The sequence below is a fragment of the Agelaius tricolor genome, unplaced genomic scaffold (assembly GCF_023055355.1).
Source record: "Agelaius tricolor isolate 1412-34295 unplaced genomic scaffold, bAgeTri1.0.p SCAF_5, whole genome shotgun sequence".
Taxonomy (NCBI): domain Eukaryota; kingdom Metazoa; phylum Chordata; class Aves; order Passeriformes; family Icteridae; genus Agelaius; species Agelaius tricolor.
This window is the reverse complement of record NW_027269265.1, coordinates 16,959,906-16,980,347: the sequence shown is the minus strand read 5'-3', so window position 1 is coordinate 16,980,347 and position 20,442 is coordinate 16,959,906. Positions and strand designations below refer to the sequence as shown.

The following is a 20,442-nucleotide window of genomic DNA, read 5'->3' as shown; positions in this document are numbered from 1 at the left end:
TACCTCATAAGCTGTTTTGGTTTCTTAGAAAAGCAAAAATAACATAATAAAAAACTCTGCTTTTAAACATGTTATAAGAGTGAGTTCACTTTTTCTGAAGCTCTTCAGTTCCTTGTAAACCCCACTAACCTTATCAGCATCTTACCACATTAGAAAACTCTGCTAGGTGTACAAGAAATTTGTAATACATTCTGATGTGTCCATTGCCACTCATTGCTTGTATGAGAGGTCAGTACACAGCTCAAGCTGTGCATATTGCTCTGTCAGGGGAGACACTTTGGAGCATCCAGATATTGTAGAATTTGGTTCTCCGAATTCTACTTTTTAAATAAAAACATAATGTACCTTAAATACTTGTAAATACATACCTCGAATTAGCTCTTTAGCCTCTTCAGAAACATTTTTCCAAGCCTCTCCTTCAAAGGAAAATTCTCCCTTTTTTATTTTCTTCATAATTTCCAAGGCGCTGGTACATGTTAAACTTCTGTCTTGAGACTGAAACGGTACCTGCCCTGACAGCATCGTGTACTGCCACAAGAACAAAAGCAGCCTTAGGAAACACAGTGTATTTATAGGCAACTCTGCTGGTAAATATGAGGGGCTGTTGTTTGCATCACCAATGCTACACAATAAAACTTGGCCTAAACATAACTTTAAGGCTATTGAATATTTAAATGTAGAAGACTTTCTCTGGAGTCCTTGTTAGAAAAAACATTCATCTATTCCAGGAAGCCATGAACAAAATATATTTCTAACCCATTTATATCAAATGAAACTAATTTTTTGTAGATCAGAATACAGGTTGATTCCTTCTCTGAATTGAAGGTGTCAGAAGATTATATGGATGCCTGTAAAATCTCCTAACAAGCCTATATCTTTTTGAGAAGCTGACTGTATCAAGTAATTTTTCCATTCCCAAAAATGCTAAATTTTATTTCCTACTTGCTAAAAAAAATTTTGCTCCTGGAAAAGATCTGTCTTTGGAACATATTATTTGTGCAGTAGTACTTCCACCTCCCTTGAATTCAGCATGTACCAATTTATGTATGAAATCATCTCAAGTCCCTTACATTTCAACAAAAAAGAAATACATGCAATAAAATTATAGTTAAAAACCTCAATCACTCACCAGAATGACCCCCAAACTCCACAGATCACAAGACTCATCATAACCATTGTGATTCAAGAGCTCTGGGGCAGCATAATGAAGGGTAAAACACGGAGTCTTAAGAGGCTGATTATCAGGTGGTTTTAAACGAGCAAAGCCAAAATCAATTATTTTTATTTCTGAATTATCAGTTTCATCTGTAAATAGTAAATTCTGAAAAGCAAAGACAAAAATCAATATTAGCACTGGGTACAAAACTGGTTAAAATTATTTTGCTACATCTATCACTTCAGAAAGTTTTCCGTTATCTAGAGGAAAGGTGAACTGCGAGACACTGACGGAAGAGAAAAACAGAAATAACAATACTCTGGATTGTAAGAAACATGACATGTTTACCTGCCCCTGCATATCTACAAGTCAGGGCAGTTCTGAGATTATTAATGAAAATGGATACATGGCACAGAACAGTAGAGAAGAGAATTCTGGGAACTTTGACAAGAAAAAAACCCTAAGACATCAACATGTTTGGAGATGGGAGAATTGCCTTCTTCCTCAAACAAAAGTACATTTTCTTAAGCTTCCACTTCCTTCTGGCATGTTGTGAACAACAACTTTCTTGTGTGGGGGATTCCCACTGCTCCTTCTGTCTTGTGACTGAACAGTTTTTGGTACTCAAGTGGTACCACAGCATTGCCATGAGGACAACAGTGCACAAGAGTAATTTGAAAGAGGAGGATGGTGATAAAAAGGTGCACCTTGCTATGAAATGGTGCTAAGAAGTGCACCAATAGCTCAGAGGTTTCACTGAGAGCTGTCTGCCATGGGTGGCAAAGCCAGTTCGGATGGATATGTGTTCTGACAGAAACCTGGGACCGACAGCATTCAAGCACTGAAGGTAACAGTCCCACCACAAACCTACTCCTTACACCAAGGCAGAGACATTAGTACAGCAGTCCCTGAGAATTCCAGCTTTACACACTGGAATGTGGCACTTTGGACTTGAGGACAGACAAGCTGTTATCAGTTTGGAAAATATAAGGCAATCTGCTTCTTTTTTCTGCCCTGAGTATTTGTATTTGCCAAGAAAGATACAAGAGGGAAGCTAAGTCACAGAAAAACTGTCTGAGGCCAAGATGAATCATAAGCTAATTCTACTCTTCCCTTCATCTTCTGAGAGTAGAGCATCATTTTGCTACTGCCTTATTGCTCAATTTATGAATGCTAGAAAAAATCTCAATATTAGAAATCCTATAGTCTTATCTAAACTTGTAATACAAAAGGTGAATGACTCACACAAAATAATTAATTTCAAACTCATTAACAAGGGTAAAAATGATTGCTAGACTGCCAGCAGATCAATAAGGAGAACCTGAGACCATTCATTATGGACCATAGAAAATAGCTGCTACAAAACAGTATTTTGGTATTTTTGCTTTCTGTACTGCTGATATAGTTTAATGCACATTCAGAGAAGTCATTTTTAAATTGTTGTGTAAATGGATCTACAGGAAGCCTAATTTCAGCAAAAATATTCATACAAGGATAAGTGATTAATATAATAGCCTTTTTTCTATGGTGATGTTATATAGTCTACAAGTAAATAAAGCACTAATAACATTGGTTTAAAAAGACCTTTCTTATGATAAAAATTCAATTGGTTATGCATGGAAAGAATGGTACAGTCCAAGAATCCTACACTGGGTTCAGGTATTTCCGTTAATGAGGCAAATAGAGCGTGTTTCAGAGCTCTCCGATCCCCCAAATATTTACAGCTACATTTCACATTTATTTTAGGATATATAAACAACATTCTCGCACACTTATGGTTTGTTGTAATACCTTTAGAACTCAGTTCACAGATTAATGATCACAGAAACAGTCCTCAAATCCTCTACTGAGAAGCTCCAAATACAGTCACATATGCTATACAAACTCTTTATTCCTATGAATTCTCTATTTTCTATCCAGTACTTTTCCTCTGTTTTGTAGACCAACATATGTGATCTAATTAGTACTGATAAACAGAAGTCTTCCAGTCCATGAAATTCAAAGTCTCACTCTTAGTTACATTTAACCAGCCAGACTTTAAAAAAAATAATTATCAGTAGCACATTAGATTGCAAAGCTGAGCAGCAAAAACATCTGACTGGACTTCTTAGAAAAGCAAGAAGAATTTCCTATGTATCTTTTTACAGAGAAATGCACTAACCATATCTATACTGGGAAACTTGCATATCCCATACTAAGTTCATGTCAGAACCTAAAATAGTAACTTTCAACACAAGCAGGAAGGAGACAAACAGCCTAAGTCCAACTTTGTGGAGGCAATGGATTCTGCAAGCTGTTTGCTAAGCCTTCATTACTTGACTTTCCAGACTTCTGCTCTTGAACATAATGTAGAATTGAAGACTGCCTAATTTACCTTACAGCTGAAGCTCTGCTTTACTGTGCCTTATATTCAAAGTGGAAGACTAAGATGATAAGAATAGAAGAAAGAGGGGTTGGTTTCATCCTTTTAATTATTACTTGTTTCAAAAATGGTTTTCTTACCCTGGTGATGTGACTCTTGGAAAAAGTTTCTCTGACGACTTTTCCAACTCACACATTAGAATTTCAAAGTAGTCCCTCTTTAGCTGTTTACTTACAACAGGAGCCCAGGACAGAGTTTCTTTCAAGCTCATATACTTTGGATTGGCTTTCATAAACAACTAGCAACACCTAGAAGACTTCTTTACCAGTTGAATTGGAATTATTATAAAACACCAAGTCTTTCATATTATAGAAAGTATGTTGCAGTAGGATAAAACATCAGTAGGAACGGTGGATTATTTTTTAACTCCAGCTACAAAAGGAACAGCTATTTCCTGGGGTATGATGATGGCTGTCATCACCCTACAATAAACATCCTTACTGGATGAATCAACATTAATCTACACTATTTTCAGGCTCAAGAAAACATACATCCCAACCCATTGCTGGCAAAAGCACCCAAGAAAACACTCCAGGAAGCAGAATAAAGCCAGTGGTCAATCTTATAATAGTAAACTGAATGGTCTAGAAGCCATGATGCTGCTGCACAACAAAAATATCAGAAAAGCAGTTACTGAAAAATAGATATTAATAAATTGTTTCTTTTGGGAAAATACTGAACTCACTGAACTCACATCACAATCTCTCTTAGTGCTCATTTTGTACTTAAGTGGAAAAGAAGCCCTACCAAGGAAATTATGATCAAACAAAAGATGGAAATGTACAGGCAAAATACCCAAGCAACCTAGCTCTGCTTATGAACTGTTTGACACAATAAATACATGCTAGTGAAAAATGTCCCCATATAGGCAAAGAATGTTTTTGAACAAGTTAAGAGTAGAGATTGCTTACAGTTACTTTTACCTACAAACAGAAAAATATCTACAGAATTTGTTAAGTAAAAGTGGTAACATCTAATTAAAAATACAGAAGTAGAAAACTCTGCAACAAAGGCTGGAGAAACAGAGATACATCACATTCCAGACATTTAATAACTTATTGTCTAAACATATATATATATATATATATACACACACACAAGTCACTGTACCTCAGGTTTCAGATCTCTGTGGACTACTCCCACATCATGCATATGGCTCACTGCTGAAACAAGTCTGCGCATAATGTGACTGGCTTCCGTCTCACTGAAATGTTTCTTCTTCTGAATACGTTCAAGCAATTCTCCTCCCTTCAGCAATTCCATTACCAGGAATGTGTGAAGCTGAAACAATAAAAATACAGCATGTTAGAAATTTAACATTCCAAACCAACATTCACTCAGGAGTTAGGTGCCATTCTGACAGGTTCTCAATGTTTGAAGAAATAGCATTGCTGCTTGTAGTGATTTGGAAGACCAAAAAAAAGGCACCAAATCTCAGATGGCATTTTTCCCATCAGTCTTGATGAGACTGAAGAATAATGTGTTCCCATGTGCACCCATATTTATTAACAAAAATGCAATGCCATCAGCTAAATGTACACATTTGTAGGGAGATGAAATGGCTTTACTTAGTTTAACAAGTAAAGCTGGAAAAACTGAAACTTTTGCTGCTTAAGCCTGTTCTGATATAAGGATATGTATCTAAGGACTTAAATGTTACAAAATCCTTTAAAAGCACCCTGAAACTTAACCTCTGAAATAAAAAATTATCTAGAACTTGTGATTTTATCCCCTACAGAACAGTAGCCAAAACTACTCCATCATTAGAATTACAATAGATATCTTCCCAAAATTTAAAGAACATTTTTCTAAATTAAAAAAGCAATGAGTTTTTAGAAGGCAATAAATAAGCAGGGGCTTAGACAACATTGGCAAACACTCAACTGCAATTCAAATATCTTGCCATTAAACAAACAGCAGACTTCTCAGAACAAGGAAGTAAAGTCAGCATTCTCAAAAGGGAATGGATGTAGGCATGCCATGGCTTCTAGCCCTTCCCTCCCCTGAATGACAGTAACAAAAGCAGTATTTGCAAGCACAGCAAAAAAGTTCTGGGAAGTGGCCAAAAAATGGAATTCAAAGCAATAGTCAAGAAGGTGCACACTTTATATACCAAAGAACAGAAGCAGAGCTATGTGGACAGAAAACAGTAACACTTCTTAGAACAGCCAAGGTATACACTAGTGCTTGAATGATCTCCTCTCCTGCAAATCTTCTTTATGCCTTGGGAATATCTGACAGGGAAGTTAAAAAGGATAAAAATACTTTTTTCACTAGAAAACTTCTGGCTCACCAAGAGACTGCAGCCCAATATTATACGGTTGGAATACTTATATGGAATTTGAACAGACTGATATCAGAGCAAGTTAAAAACTGGAACTTCTTTTTATTAAGACAAACTTTAGAAAGGTCAAAACTAGAAAATTCCTTCCAGTTTTGGTCTTCAGAATATTGTGCACAAGTAATCTGAAAGGTAACACCTGGGAGCTACCAGAAGTAGCTAAAAATACAGTGGGTTGGTTGGTTGAGAGCAGCCTATTCAGTGGCACAGTAGTCTGGAGAATCATTTTTTTAGATTTAGTATATTCATTTTACTCAAAGGAAACAAAGAAATGTCCTGTTCTACACTCATACTGTGCATATAAGTAAAAAAAGGGTTTTCTTGTCATTAAAAATTACAGTACAGACAATGTATCCTCTCAGTAAATTCTGGGGTGCTCTACATGAGCTCTCTGCTGGTCCCAGTACAAACAGCAGGAGGGGGACAGACTGGGATATGTGGAGAGGTAAGAGACCGCTTGTTCCACTACAAAATCTATAGACCAACACAGAACAACAGAGTAGTCTAGGTTGGAAGAGAGCTGTACAGGACATCTGGTCCAAAACCCCAGCTCAAACCAGGGCCAACTTCCAATTCAAATCAAACTATTGTTTATTCCATGCTGTGGAGTCTGTATTACATTAAAGGAAAAAGACAGTTAAGGTACCTAAGTTAACTGATCTTAATAGATTTTCAAGTAGAAGCTCTACTTTTGCATTTGGTAATCTGGCAAGTTATTTGGTTATCTCCATTAAGTTACTAATGTGTAGGAAAAGATACTAGATATATAATCTTCATATACAACATTTCTAAATTAATTCACAAATACTATTGTAAGATTTATAATGATTCTGAGGGAAAGGTGATAACACATTTCAGTATCATAGATACAGAAATTGGGCCATGAACACATTGTATGATGGAAAACAAAGACAGAACAATGAGCAGAATTCAAGCCCCTAATTTTTTCACATACTGTCTAGAGTAACTGCAAGATTGTTAGAATGCACAATTTCTGCTTCATTTTCTATACTGACTAGACAAAAGCCCTAGGAAAAAAGTTGCCTCAACAGTTACAGAATGCTTAAGTCCAAAAAGTTCTTGGGAAAACACATGGCAGTATGTTTGGTAGGTGTTGATTACAGTTTCTTCAAAATACCTGGTCATGAAAAACTTCATGTAACTTCACTACATTCGGATGTCCCTCGCAGAGCCTCAGAGCTGTTATTTCTCTCTGGGTGTTGGCTTCCATTCTGGAAAAATTGAGCAGTCATCTTGTACCAATTTTACTGAGCAAATTGCACATTCCAAGTGTTATTTTTTAACTGTTTGCAATCCATATTTTTTTACTATTACAACCACTTGAACACAATTAAATGCATATTAAAATTAAGTGGAGAAAAACTCTCCTCATAACCCTGCAATTTAGTCCATTAAAAAACCCACACCCAATTCAAACAATGTTTTTAATGCAACTGCAACTTCCTAGAGCAAAAGCTGATGTGATACAGAATAGTTTCAATCTAAAACAAACCATGCCCTTAGTGCAGAGCAATTTGACTTTCCCTTTGTTATTTGTTAGTTCACCTTTATCTTGGCCCAATCTTTTTTCCATTCTTAATGGAGACAAGTACTTCCAAAATGATACAGAAACTATGAACTCTACTAGAAAGAGTAATATCATCTATATATGAAATGTGTTATTCAAAAAAACCCCTAAACAGAGCATGGTAAAAATTTGAAATGGAAGAGATAAGAGATTATTTCCAGAGAAAAATCATTGCATAAATTCCCTTTCAAGTACTGAAATCTATAGCCATAAAAAGTGAAAATGGTGAGTGTTATAAAAACTACATGAATGGTGGCAGAGCAGAACATTTTCTTCTGCTAGTTAGATATACTGATTTACTTTTGGCAAATAATGCCTGAAAATTTCTGCCAAAACTCTCTCTGAGAAAGGCAAATCCTGTAATGATCTAGAGAATGGCTTTACAGACAACAGATACAGATAGCATCTTTCACCACATATTTTCTTTATTTCTGGTTGCTTTTTTTTTTCCTAATGAGGATGAGAACTATAGTGAGAATTCGAGAATTCTGTGCAAGAGAATTCTGTATTTCTGTAGGCTTCATATAATCAACAAGTAAACTAAGCTGTTCACCTGCATCTCTGCTGCTGAAATTTTTTAACTGAAAATGACTTCTAGTCCTTTAAGGAATTAAAAAACCTGACTCACAGTCTTTACCCCTAAACTACCAGAAGGATGCAGATCTTGGAAACAGATGAAAAAGGTTCAGTATCATGAGCACAAATCTTTGAAATTTGTATGTGGACTTTTCTGAATATTTCCCCTCCATAAATAGTTACCATCTCAGATTTTAAGCAACCGTGTGAGAAACAAATGGGATGCTCTGAAACAGTAACTCAAGCAGGTTTACTTTGTTTCAGTGGTCATCAGACATATAGAGAAACCTAAAATTGTTGGCTGGGGGCACGTCCAGCACTATTAAAAAAGCAGAGGAACTGTTCATCTGAGCTTTCACCTCAAGTATCATGAAAAGGTTTCCCCAGATGTAAGATTCCCTTTTTGAGCATGTTTGCCCACTAGGAGTGAAAGACTGACTTTGAGGCAAAGAAGTTCCTATAAATTTATTATACTTTTCCTTTTAGTAAGATTTAGTGGCATGATCCTCAGAGCAATATTACTTTCAGATTCTAATTTGAGTTGGGTTTTGGCCAACTGTTCAGAGTGTGGGTTTACTGCTAACTCTAAATACTGTACAAACATGCTGAGTCTGCTCACACCCTGCAATGCTAAAAAAAATTTCATAAATTTCTGTATACAGAGATTTTAGCTTCATTTAGCCTGAGCCACCAAGATGAAGGAGAAAGAGCAAAAAAAACCTCATGAGTAATATAATTCAGGGACATAATTTCTAGAACTTAAGTTCCAGGGGAAAAGTCAATACTGGTCTGCTCAGTTATCCAGAAACAAAATGCACATTATGTTAAAATGAGATGGGAGCACTAACCTACAATTCTGCTGGTACCAGAGAAAAAACTTCTGAGTGTAGACACATGGAAGAAATCTCCACACTAAAATACCCAATGTAGGTGTCTACCACACACCACTTAGGGTCTCATTATAATGAGTGAAATTCCCATGAATCCATCTTACAGGGTGAACTAGTTCACTGTAACATACATACCTAGAGTAGGATTCAGTGGCCTAAGCATAGGAAGAAGAGCCTGGAAGATGACATCAGCCATGAAGACATCTACAAAAAGGTAGCAGTCACAAGACTGATGGGAACCAGAGGACAGAGAAGACACCAAGAGATGCTAAAATGGCCCTATGTAGATGTCTATGTTTAAGTTACTGAATCCCACTTCTAGTGCAAGACAGCTTTAGGCAGGCTTCCATTAATTCAGCAGACTTCAGAAAACTAACTCAGACACCTGCACTTCAGCTTCTTGTTCTTGAACTCATCCTTTTCAAAAAGCACAAGATGAAATGACAGACACTTAGGTCTGGCCGACAGCTTCTTCTAGAGTCTGGAGAAACAGAGGTACAGCCAAATGTCTTGGGCAAGAGATCACTGAACTATCACTCTGACAGCAGAACATTTCTACTCTCCTGCCAGCATTCTGCAACACACTAGGGATGTACTTACTAATGAACTCTGCAAAATGAAGGCAAAAATCCATCTGCTACTCAAAGAATCCCTTATCTTTATTCTTCTCTGAGCAGAAACTCCCAGAGAAATCCATTCTGGAAGAGAACCAGATGGTACCCGTGTACGAAGCAAGTCAGCTGCTTCCATTGTGGTGTTCTCTTCAGAACATCCAGGAAACAAGATACAACTTACAATTCTATAGTCTAATTACATTTTATACACATACACACACACTTAGATCTGAGGCAACCCACACTGCAGACTATTCCTAAAAGCAGTATCCTAGGCAATCAGTTGGGCTGCTAAAGAGAGGGAGCTAGCTTAAGCCTACATTCAGTTCACCTAAGTGTCAAGATAAAAGAACCTCATACTTTTATTTGTTAGGAACAAAATTAGGGGAAATAATGATAGAATACATCTAGGAACCACAAAAGTACTCTCTAGGTTTCTTCTTGTGTCCCAACTAGAATAACATTTTATTTCAAAAGACTCTCAGAATCTTTTAAAGGTCAAAAGGTTACAATAAGTTTCTGTAGATTCATAGAACAGGAAATAATTTTAAAGCTACTTTTCTATTTCCAAAAATGTAGTGAACATTATTCTACTCCATGGGTGACAGTAAGCAAAGAAAATAGTTTTATTGTTTTATAGAATATTTATACCTTTTGCTAATTATTTTTACTGCATACTCTTGGCTAGTTTTCTTGTGTAAGCATTTTCGACAAATGGAAAAACTTCCTTCTCCCAATGGTTTCTCTTTCAGATCCAGTTCATAATGATGATAAAATGGAGAGTCCTGTTAGGAAACTGTCTGTATTTAGTTTTGCAGAATACTTTTAGTATACACAGTCAAAGACAAAGAGTAAAATTTCATGAGAATTTTTCATCTATATTTAAAACTGCAAAAGAGCTCTCTTTTTATTAAAATATAATCAAATTTTACTGAATAAAATGCATAAACATTATTCTAACAATCAAAGAGTAAAGCTTACATTACATTAAACAAACAATCACTAAATAAATCATTACTACTATAACAATTGAAGATAGAAAATATTCAGACAAACAGGATCAAAGGCGGTCATACATACATTTATCCACAAAACTATGCGCTCATTTGAGGACATCACAATAGCATGTGCTCTTATAAGGCTTCACACGACTATATACTCTTTTGGGTAAATATAACATAGATAGAATTATTACATAATAAAGTAGCTTCAGAAATATCTACAGTGTTTGGCTGAATAAGAACTATCAGGAGTATTATTATTATTACTACTACTATACTTCTGGAAAACTAGACAATCATCTCATCTTTCAGATTAAACTTCAACCATTTCTTAGTAGTATCACATGCAAGATGTGATGGATCATCAGATGCTTGAATCATCTGAGGAGCCATTACAGAGAGTTAATAAATGAATGATGATTATTTTGTAATCCACAGCCTAGCTTATGACTGCTGCTTGGGAAATTATACACAGTTTTAACTTAACCAAATTAATTTAAGTCTTGATATTATTATTACCTTCAACATAGCACTTCTGGCAATAGTTGTCATTCCAGGTCTCTCATCCCCCACATAAAACTGGAAGGGATCTACTGTAGCTGCATTGCGTTTAAACAAAATAGATGGTGCAACGAAAGAATATCCCTATGAAATTAAAACATCAGAGAAGGGTACAGCTTGATACTGTTGCACATAAACTACCATAATACATATGAAACAACAGAAGTTTCAGAAGAATTTTTCAATAAATCAGAATTTTTCTATCATAATAGAGAAATTGTGACTTACTCTGCTCAATATGAATAGGTATCTTCCTGGAATTAGTTATATGATCCTCCACAGTTAGAGACAAAACAATAATACTACAAGAATTCTAATTAATGTTAATCTGGCTCAGCTACAATTGCTTTACAATAGTGATAAAGGCTTGGTCTTCAAACTAGCCAGCTTCCCATGACACCTTAAAGTTAAGGCATGAAAAGGCATGAAATAGTTTGTATTGTGATGTAAGCATTGAACAATTTTAAATGGATAAAATTCATGTCAATGTGTGTGGGCAATGATGTGCCCAGTTTGAGTATCATAATAACAGCTGTGACTACCACTGCAGGGTGAATCAGATGTTATTAAGACACACAACCTGCTTGCTACAGTCACTCTGAATCTAACAAGATCCAAAATATGACACTACATTCCTCTACCTTGAGGATTAAGCTGCTCAAAACCAGACAATAAAAAACAACAAAGCACAACAAGGGGAAAGAGAAAGCAATCCAAACTGCTGTTCACCTCTGCAGTTTTGGTACCAAGTTGGTTGCACATGAGCTGTTTCTGCCCGTTTGACATCCAGACTGTGTAGTCAAGAAGGGATCAGAAGGAACAGTAAGGAAAGCTTTGTACTCATCTGGAAACATCAGCTGAGTAACTACAGTGCTCCTACAAAACGTGGAGTTTCAGCTCCCACTTTCCAAATGATTACTTCAACTAGCACATAATGTGGAAATGGGTGAAGTAAATTGCTCTTGTCAAAGCTGGCAGCTCAGGCTGATGGAGTCAAGATGACAAGACTCATAATGTATGAAAAATCAATAAAGAACAGACTGACTTTAGTCCAATAAGTAGGACATTCAGCTGGGAATGGAGAAACAAGGGATTTCATATTTGCAGTAGGACTGTTTCCACCTTTCTCATTTTGCAATAATTGAGCAAAAAACCCTGGGAACTGGGATTAGAAGGTACACAATTAATTCCAAAAGCTTAATAGGCAGGAGGTGAAAAAAAAAGCTATTTATACATTAGGAATTGTTAAAAAATAATTTAAAATAATTTTCTTTAAAAAACCGAGTTTTGAAAATACCTGAAATATTCTTTCAGAAGTCTGAGGGGTTGCTGCAGGAGAGTATGTTGGATCCATTTCTGTAAACTCTTCTGCAAAATTACTGACATCCAATTCATCTCTGATTACTGGTTTAAATGGAGCTGGTATTTTTTTGGCAGCTAAGTCCTCCCAATTCATATTCTAAACAAAAAATAGGAAAATTAATTTAATTAAATGAAAATTTTACAGAAAGATATTGGAAAGAGAGTCTTGTCACAACACACAGTCTAACTCCCTTTGCCATTTTCCACAGGCTGATGAAAAACATTCAAATTATGCTCTACTAATTTGTTTAGTTAAAGCCAAAGCTATTTGTATGCAGACAGAATCCAAAAAGAAATTCAACATAATTTAACAGTGGAGATGTGCCAAACAATTAGCGTGATGGTCCCTAAATTTCTTCCTCTATTTCAGAATAAGCAATGTTTATATTTTCATTAGCCACAGCCCATGCATGCAGTATCTTCAAGTTTTCATTGCCAATTTCTATGCTTTATTATTGATGTCAGCTTTCAGAGCCCTGAGAGCATAAACCTCCAAATTCTTATTTGCAGGCACGACTAGAAAGAGGAAGCATAGAAATAGCAGATAGGAGCAAACTGCCCTGTTACTGTAAGGGAGTGGAACTGAAATTAAGTAAAGAATAGAAAGTGTTACATGACGGAAAATGCATCTCCCAAAACAAACAGTAAATTAAGGAAGCTTAACTCTGTTTAACTCTACTTAGCTTCAGAAGCACCATAAATACATTATTTGTTTTTTCAAAGAAAGCACACAATTTTTACCACATTTAATACAGATATTGTATGCAAATCCAATCTTCCTCATGGTTTGAAAGCAAATGTTAATACACTGAAATCTGAACAAAATTAAAATTTACTGTACAAGACAAAAGATTCAATTAGGCCAAAGTAAATAGAGGAGTTTGGAGAATTTTATTAATATTAAAATTTTTACTAATAATTCTAGTGGCAATCTTTAAAAAAATCCTTTCAAACAAAAACCCAACAGACAACACAACACAATTTCAGTGTTTTACATTAAACCTTCTGATTTCAGCAGTGTTTCCTTTGACTTTTTCAAGTAACTGATAGATACAGACAGAATATATTAAAAATCTAGCATACCCTTCTAATAAGCACAAAATCCATACATACAAACACATGGCTATTTTTACTAACTTCAATGCAATTATTCATGCAACTAATAGGTTAATTATTCATAAAACTAATAGGTCTCTAAGTTGTTCTGTTAACAGAACAACAGAATTTCCTCAGACTTCGATTTCACAGGCACTGATGCAGAATAAATAGGATCTGGTGAGTTTTGTTGTTTGCTTTACCTGGAAAAAGGGATGCTGTTTGATTTCATCAGCATCAGTGGGACCGCAACCTAGCCTCTTCTTGGGGTCTTTCATTAAAAGACGCTGAATTATATCCTTAGACAGAGCACTCATTTCTTGTGGATAAGGTGGCTCACTTTTTAATATTCTCCTTTAAAACAAACAAAATAACCATGTGGAAGTTACTTAAAATGTTGAGTTAAAGAGTTACCATACTAATGGAAGCATTAACATTTCACTTAAACTTCTATTGTACCCAAAAGCAGGAGGATGACAGATATGAAACCAAATTTTTTAAAGGTTTAAGGAATTGTGGACAAGAAACAGAACCTCTGAAGAGATAAATTATGTAACTCAATACACAAAAGGAGAACAATCCTCATTTCACATACTGAGTTTACTATTTAAAAGAAATCACATAGTTGAAACAGATAGCTCCACAAAGAAATCAACTTGATGCCTAATAGTAGTCAAACAGAAAATAATTCAAATTACTCCAACATTAAAATGTATTAGAAAATAAATTAAAAAAAAAACATATTTGGGCCATTCGAGGATTGCCTTCACCCTCTGTGTTGTGTGCAGCACTCATGCCCTTGTCTCAAATGAAGGCACTATAACTGGAAAAGTTTTAGAGAACAGTAATAAGACCAATCAGACATAGAATGTGTTTTATAGAAAGTTTTATAAAAAGGCTAGGACTGTCTAGCTTACTGAAAAGATGACTCAAGGGAGCTGGGCAGAAAAAAACAGTAAAGAGAAAGTAAACAGAGACCCCACCACTTTTTCAATACAAGAACTAGAAACCATCACATTGTGCCAGTGGAAGTCAAAACTTTGGAAGCCTAAGTAGAATCACATTTCAGTTCCTATCTTTTATATCTGCAGTCCCCACAGTTCTATACAAACAGGTAGGAAAGTTTTCCTTCAGTTACTCCAAATCTAAATACTGAAGCTAAGGACTCTAAAGGAAAGTAACACAACCAAAGACACATGAGCAGGTTTAAAATAAAGACACAAAAAACCTTTCAGCATACAGAATCACAGAAGAGTTGAGGTTGGAATGATCTCTGGAGGTCATCTGGTCCAACTCCTCCTGCTCAGTTACCTAGAGCCAGCTGTTCACCACCATGGTCAGAAACCCTTTGAGTACCCCTAAGGAGAGAGACTTCACCTCCTCCTTTGGGAAGCCTATGTCAGTACTCGGTCACACTTGCAGTAAAAAGATGTTTCCTAGTGCTTAGAGGGAACCTCCTGTGTTTCAATTTGTGGGCCCTATCTCTACTCCTGTCACCAAACACCACTGAAAGAGCCTGGTTCCCTCTTTGCACACTCTCTTCAGGCATTTATGCACATTGACAAGGTGTCCCTAAGCCTTCCCTTCTCCAGGTGGAAGAGTGACAGCCTTCTCAGCCTTTCCTCATATTGTCATCAGCCCTTTGCTGGACTCTCTCCAATATGTCCAATATATCACTCTCATGCACTCACTGGAGAGACCAGAAGTGGGACCAGGACTCCAGATGTGGCCTCAGCAGTGCTGAGTAGAGAGGAAGGATCATATCCCTAAGCTGATGATACTTTGTGTAATGCAGCCCAGGATACCATTTGCTGCCTTGCCACAAGGCCACATTGCTGGCTCAGGTACAGCCTGTATGTATGTGTCTACATAGCCTGATGCATACTCTCACTCTGGGGACTTCATAGTAGGGCTTACAGTGCCTCCACTAAACACAAACTGAAAGGTTTTGAAGCCATGAGAGACTGAGGCTGAAATGACATGAATTTGTGGCAATACTAAGATCTCAACTATTGTATGTTTCCACCAGAGCTTAAGTTGATCGCTGCAGGACATTCCTAAATTTTGTTCAGAGTTACTGCATGACACATCCTTAGAGTCAGTTATCCCATGAGAAAATTTTTATCTTGAAATATCTAGCTTCTTGGATTAGTCCAAAAATAAATGCAAACAGATTGCTTCCTAAATAATCCTGTTCTGGCAGTGTGGAAGAACAAAACCAAGTTCAAAATGTGCATATCCCAGGGGTAGCTTCTACAGACATACTACCCAATTTCAAGCAAACAAAAAGACAAAGCAAGCTAACCTCTTAGTTTAAGTAGTATCTCCTTGCTGAAAGGAGTTAGGAAAACACAGTCTGAGTTTTAAGATGGTGTAAAGATCTAGGATTGTTTTTTTTTAATGATATATATCTGCCAGTAAGGGTCTAAATCACAGCCCTGCTGCTAGCAGAAGTAACAGCAACCATAAAACTTCTCTTCAACTTCTGGACACATTTCACATTACAGAACATGAGAAGAAGGCACAATATTATCAACTGATTTTTTAATTAGGGATGTTAATACCAAATTTAAACATCACTAAACAAGAGTATTCTTACACTGCAGGAGTGGTGGAGAAGTAAAGATTCAGTCTCTTCTGAAATCACCCAGTTTCAGAAAGGGGAAGCAGGTAAGGAAGTAAGAAAACCTTCCTGTTGTAAAGACAGAAGACAGGACACCTTGACAGAAAAATTACTTTACTTACAGGAGGGACAATGTTTTCATAGTTTGAAAATCACTGCAGTTAGGTAAGTCTGAAGAAGCTTCTTTATCAACCTTTCTGATCAAAAAGAAATCAGAAAGTTATGTAACAAAGATTCTGGAAAACTACAAGTTCTCTTTGGGCTCTCAGAAGAAAGGAAAACCCCTCCAACCTGTACTTTTTGAAATTGATTTCTAAAGCAATGAGATTGAAACCCTGGGATGTCCTTAGTAATCAAAAGGGAAATTCTAGAGCAAATTCTCTTCCACACACTCCAGGAACCTCCTAAACTGTTTCCTCTCTACTGTACTGTATTTCCAACAGATGTACAGTAAGTTTTATATTGAGAAGTATCTTCCATCTCTTGACCATCCTAGAACCCACTGCAGAAAAGGCAGCATTTTGCCATGTTCCATTACAAGGAGATTCACATAAATTGCCAGTGGCTTTAATTCAAAAATACTTTTGAGGTTGACTGATACTGGAAAACACTGATGATGCTCTGGAATGGTTCACAGAACCATATTACAGAAGTAGTGAAGACCAAAGCTACCTTCTTTAGAAGTTCCAGGAACCACATAAAATTATCATGGAATTGAAGTATGTGAAGCTGCAATCACATTAATTAGGATGGAAATCAAGCTGCCAGAAAAGCAAGACCAGATTGGATCAACATGTGAGAGAGCAGAAATTTGTGAAGCAGCTCGATCAAGTGAAGAGAGCCTGGTTTCACTAGTTCAGCACTACTCAAGTGCTGTACTGAGGGTTACTCAAGGCTCTAACAGTAGCCCATACAGTGTTCAGAGGAAGGAAGCTGCATGTATCAAAATCCTTTTTGGAATGTGTGTGCTTCTGTAAAGATGCTATGGCCTTTAGCATTAATAATCCTTCCCTTTTCTCAATCACTACCATCCTTTTGTACATTTCATGTTTATGGGGTTGTCCACATTGTTTATGGCAGTGATCCAGAAACAGTGACAGACACAAGCAGGAAGAATTAAGTTTCCCAAGTGGCAATTGGGAAAGCTGAAGGAATGCTCTGCTGTATTTATTGCTTTTCCTGGCCTGGTATAAGCCCTGTGAGCTGGGGCAAGCTGAGATTACCCTGCTGATGAGAGAACTCTGGCTGTACTGAACACTCAGAGAAACCTCCCCTTGCATATGTCAAGAAGTTTAACTCTACATGAATCATTTCCATCTTACCCATCTCTATGGCAGAGTATGCAGAACTAGGAGCAACCCCACTGGTATTGTTTTTCAGGAACTTGGCCTCTGATGAGTTTTCCCCATAAAAACTACAGACCAAGAACACATATGATAATGCAAAGGACACAGTAATGGATGATAAGAAAGAGAAGGGGATGCCCAATCTAATTCTACAGTACCTTGAGAACTGCATGTCTTATGATGACAGTCTATTCCCTGACCCTCTGCTTTATGCCCAAAAATGGGTGTTGTATGTTTAAGGTGGGGGTCAGGGTGGGGGGTTGAACCTTGGGCTCCTTGGCAGATTTTTTTCAAAGCCTCACTCCCCAGGTGCCTAGGGTGCTGAGGAGGTGTGGTTTTTTGCTTGGCTAGCTTGATTTTTTTGTCAGCCCAGGCAAGAAGTTTTTTTCCCTTTTCCCGGCCTTGGAGAAGCTGCAGCAGCAATCCTTCAGCAACTTTTCTTTCATAAACTGGACAGTTTGTTTAATTCTGAGACCAGAGAAAAAGGGACCTGCAAGGCAGGAGTTGGTCAGGACCAGCAGGAGTAGAGGGGCTGCTCCATCTTGGCCCTACAGAAAAAGCAGAGCTGGTGAAAGAGAGCACACCAGCCCCACCTGCTTCATCTGCTGTGAAGAAGGGACCAACATCAAAGACTTCTAATCTGTTTGTCCAAACTGCTGTTTGAATCTCCTGTTCAGTTTTCTGGGTTTCTTCCCCTAAGAGAAGAACCACTATCTTCTACCTACCATGTGGTAAGCTGGTGGATTTTTGTTTTGCATTTTTTTTATTTCCCTGGCATTCTGGGTTTTTGTTCCACTGCAGGGGGGAGAGGGAGTAAGGTCTGACAGTTTTATCTTTAGCATTTATTTGCCTTTTTCCTGTGCCTTTTGGGATTTCTGTCAAATAACCATTGGAAAAGGCTTTTTCACTTTCATCCACTAGTATACATTTCCTATTGGTGGAAAGGGATTGTTGGAACCCTTTTTAGGGGAAGCAAGTCATTCCTAAACTTGTTTCTAAATTGAGACATTATGTTATAAGCACCATCAAAAAGACACATATCCATCTGGATGTACAGGGAATAAGAGAAAGCAACCCCCAGCTGTAACTCTGTTAAAGGGCAGATGTACAAGACTTCCAAAGCAGAGTTTTTACCCTCATACTTGATAGTGACCCTGTCACCTCTTGTTCTGAACTGAACTCTCTTGTTCTTTTGTTCCATCTTGGAGCAGTCAGATATGTATGCATAACCCTGGTTCTACACAAGTCAGAAACTGTGCTACAATACCAAAAACTTCCTTTAAACCATCTGCTTTACTGAATGGTTGAAAAAATCTATAGGCAAACCCACTCATGCACTCTGAGGTGCATCTAAACATAAAAATGCTTTACCTTATAGATAGGCAGCTAAAAGCTCTAGGACAAATACCTAGAAGAAATCATGCAAATTAGAAGTTGGATTTAATGACTGTTCCATCCTTTAAAAGATCTAGCAATCACTAGAGTGAGTCACTGATTTAAGAAGGAAATCAATAAAGAAGGGCATCCCAGTACACAGCTGTTATGTGTCTTCCCAACAGCTCTATGAAGAAAAGGTTTCTTGCAGGATCATAGATGAAGTATCTCCACAGCATCCAACAGACTGTCAGATTTCAGCTGTCCTCCATGAAGTTTATTTAAAGTCTATGTCAAATAAAGACCACGGGCTGCTACTGGTGTTAGTATGCTAACATGGCATCATTATTTTATAGATGTATCTATGCATTTTAAAAAAGTTTCTATCTATTCATAATCCTAAAGCTGGTAAGATTTTTTTAAACTGCTGCACAGTTGCAGTTAGTACTAGTACTAACTAGTAAAACTAGTACTCCAAAACCTTCCTGCTCATTTTATATCCTCTACATGACAGGACCCTCAAAAGTCAGCTCCCTAAAATGGATTTGTCTGCCTTTTAATTCAGCACTACAAACTACTCATAGTCAAAGTGAAAATACTGGCTGTGTGGTCAGTCCCAGCCCTTGCCTATGCTTTTGCAGGATGGCTCTTATCCCTGGCTCTGCAGAAATAAAAGTTCAGAATTCTCAAAAATGAAAGGAAAATTCAGGAACACGGGAAAAGAAAGGGGAGAGGGTGCACTAGAAAAGGAGCGATATCAGAGTAGTTATGTGACTTTTTTTATTTAATTGAGTTTAATAACCCATACGCAAAGCATGTGAATGAGAAGCCTTCAGAGACAGTGATAAAAGGCAACATTTGCACTTACTTAACTTGCATTTTCCATGAAAGAAGTCTACAGTGTTGCCAAAAAGATCATTATAGAAGAACAACACAATTTCTCATCATAAAGAGAAAAAAAAAATAGAAACTATACACTGTTTCCAACACAAGAATAGAACTCTCACTTGGAGAGATATTTTAGAACAAAGTTTCATTCTCAAATTTAACACCACACAACCATTGTGCCACATGAGGGAGTAAAATTATCTAAAAATATCTAAGATTACTTCCTACCTAGGTAAAATAAAAGAAGGACCTGGATCCATTTAAAAGACGACTTTTTTTCCCCCTAAACTCAGAAAAATGAAACCATGCTTTCAACAGATAGAGAATTCATTTTTTGTACTTGCTCACAAGTCTGCTGCAATTGGAAAGTTTAAGCATATTTAGGTTAACCAATGTAATTTCTGGTTAGAACAACCTTGCTATCAAGAAAGAAGTTTGTACCAACTCCTATCTCTGTGCCAGTAATTTCATTATCAGGGGCAGCTGTTAATATTTGGTTTCTGTTTGCCTGCTCTTCACTGCCCTCAGGGAAAGCTCCAAACACACTCCTGTTCTCCCAAGGCATGCAGCAGTCACCATAGCCCAGAAGGTTCCACACAGCTCAG

At 37.0% G+C, this 20,442-nt stretch overlaps 1 protein-coding gene across 4 annotated transcripts in view; it reads right to left on the bottom strand.

The window, feature by feature from the left end:
• The window catches only part of RPS6KA5 (ribosomal protein S6 kinase A5), a 67,625-nt gene that overhangs the window by 4,694 nt on the left and 42,489 nt on the right, over positions 1–20,442 (bottom strand). For all 4 annotated transcript variants that reach the window (XM_071426611.1, XM_071426614.1, XM_071426612.1 and 1 more), the window contains 8 exons: positions 13,810–13,960; positions 12,447–12,608; positions 11,108–11,233; positions 10,239–10,372; positions 7,058–7,151; positions 4,689–4,859; positions 1,130–1,321; positions 369–528 (listed from right to left, as the gene is read on the bottom strand). In XM_071426611.1, coding sequence (XP_071282712.1) covers positions 369–528; positions 1,130–1,321; positions 4,689–4,859; positions 7,058–7,151; positions 10,239–10,372; positions 11,108–11,233; positions 12,447–12,608; positions 13,810–13,960 — 1,190 coding nt within the window. The remainder of the gene's footprint in view (positions 1–368; positions 529–1,129; positions 1,322–4,688; positions 4,860–7,057; positions 7,152–10,238; positions 10,373–11,107; positions 11,234–12,446; positions 12,609–13,809; positions 13,961–20,442) is intronic.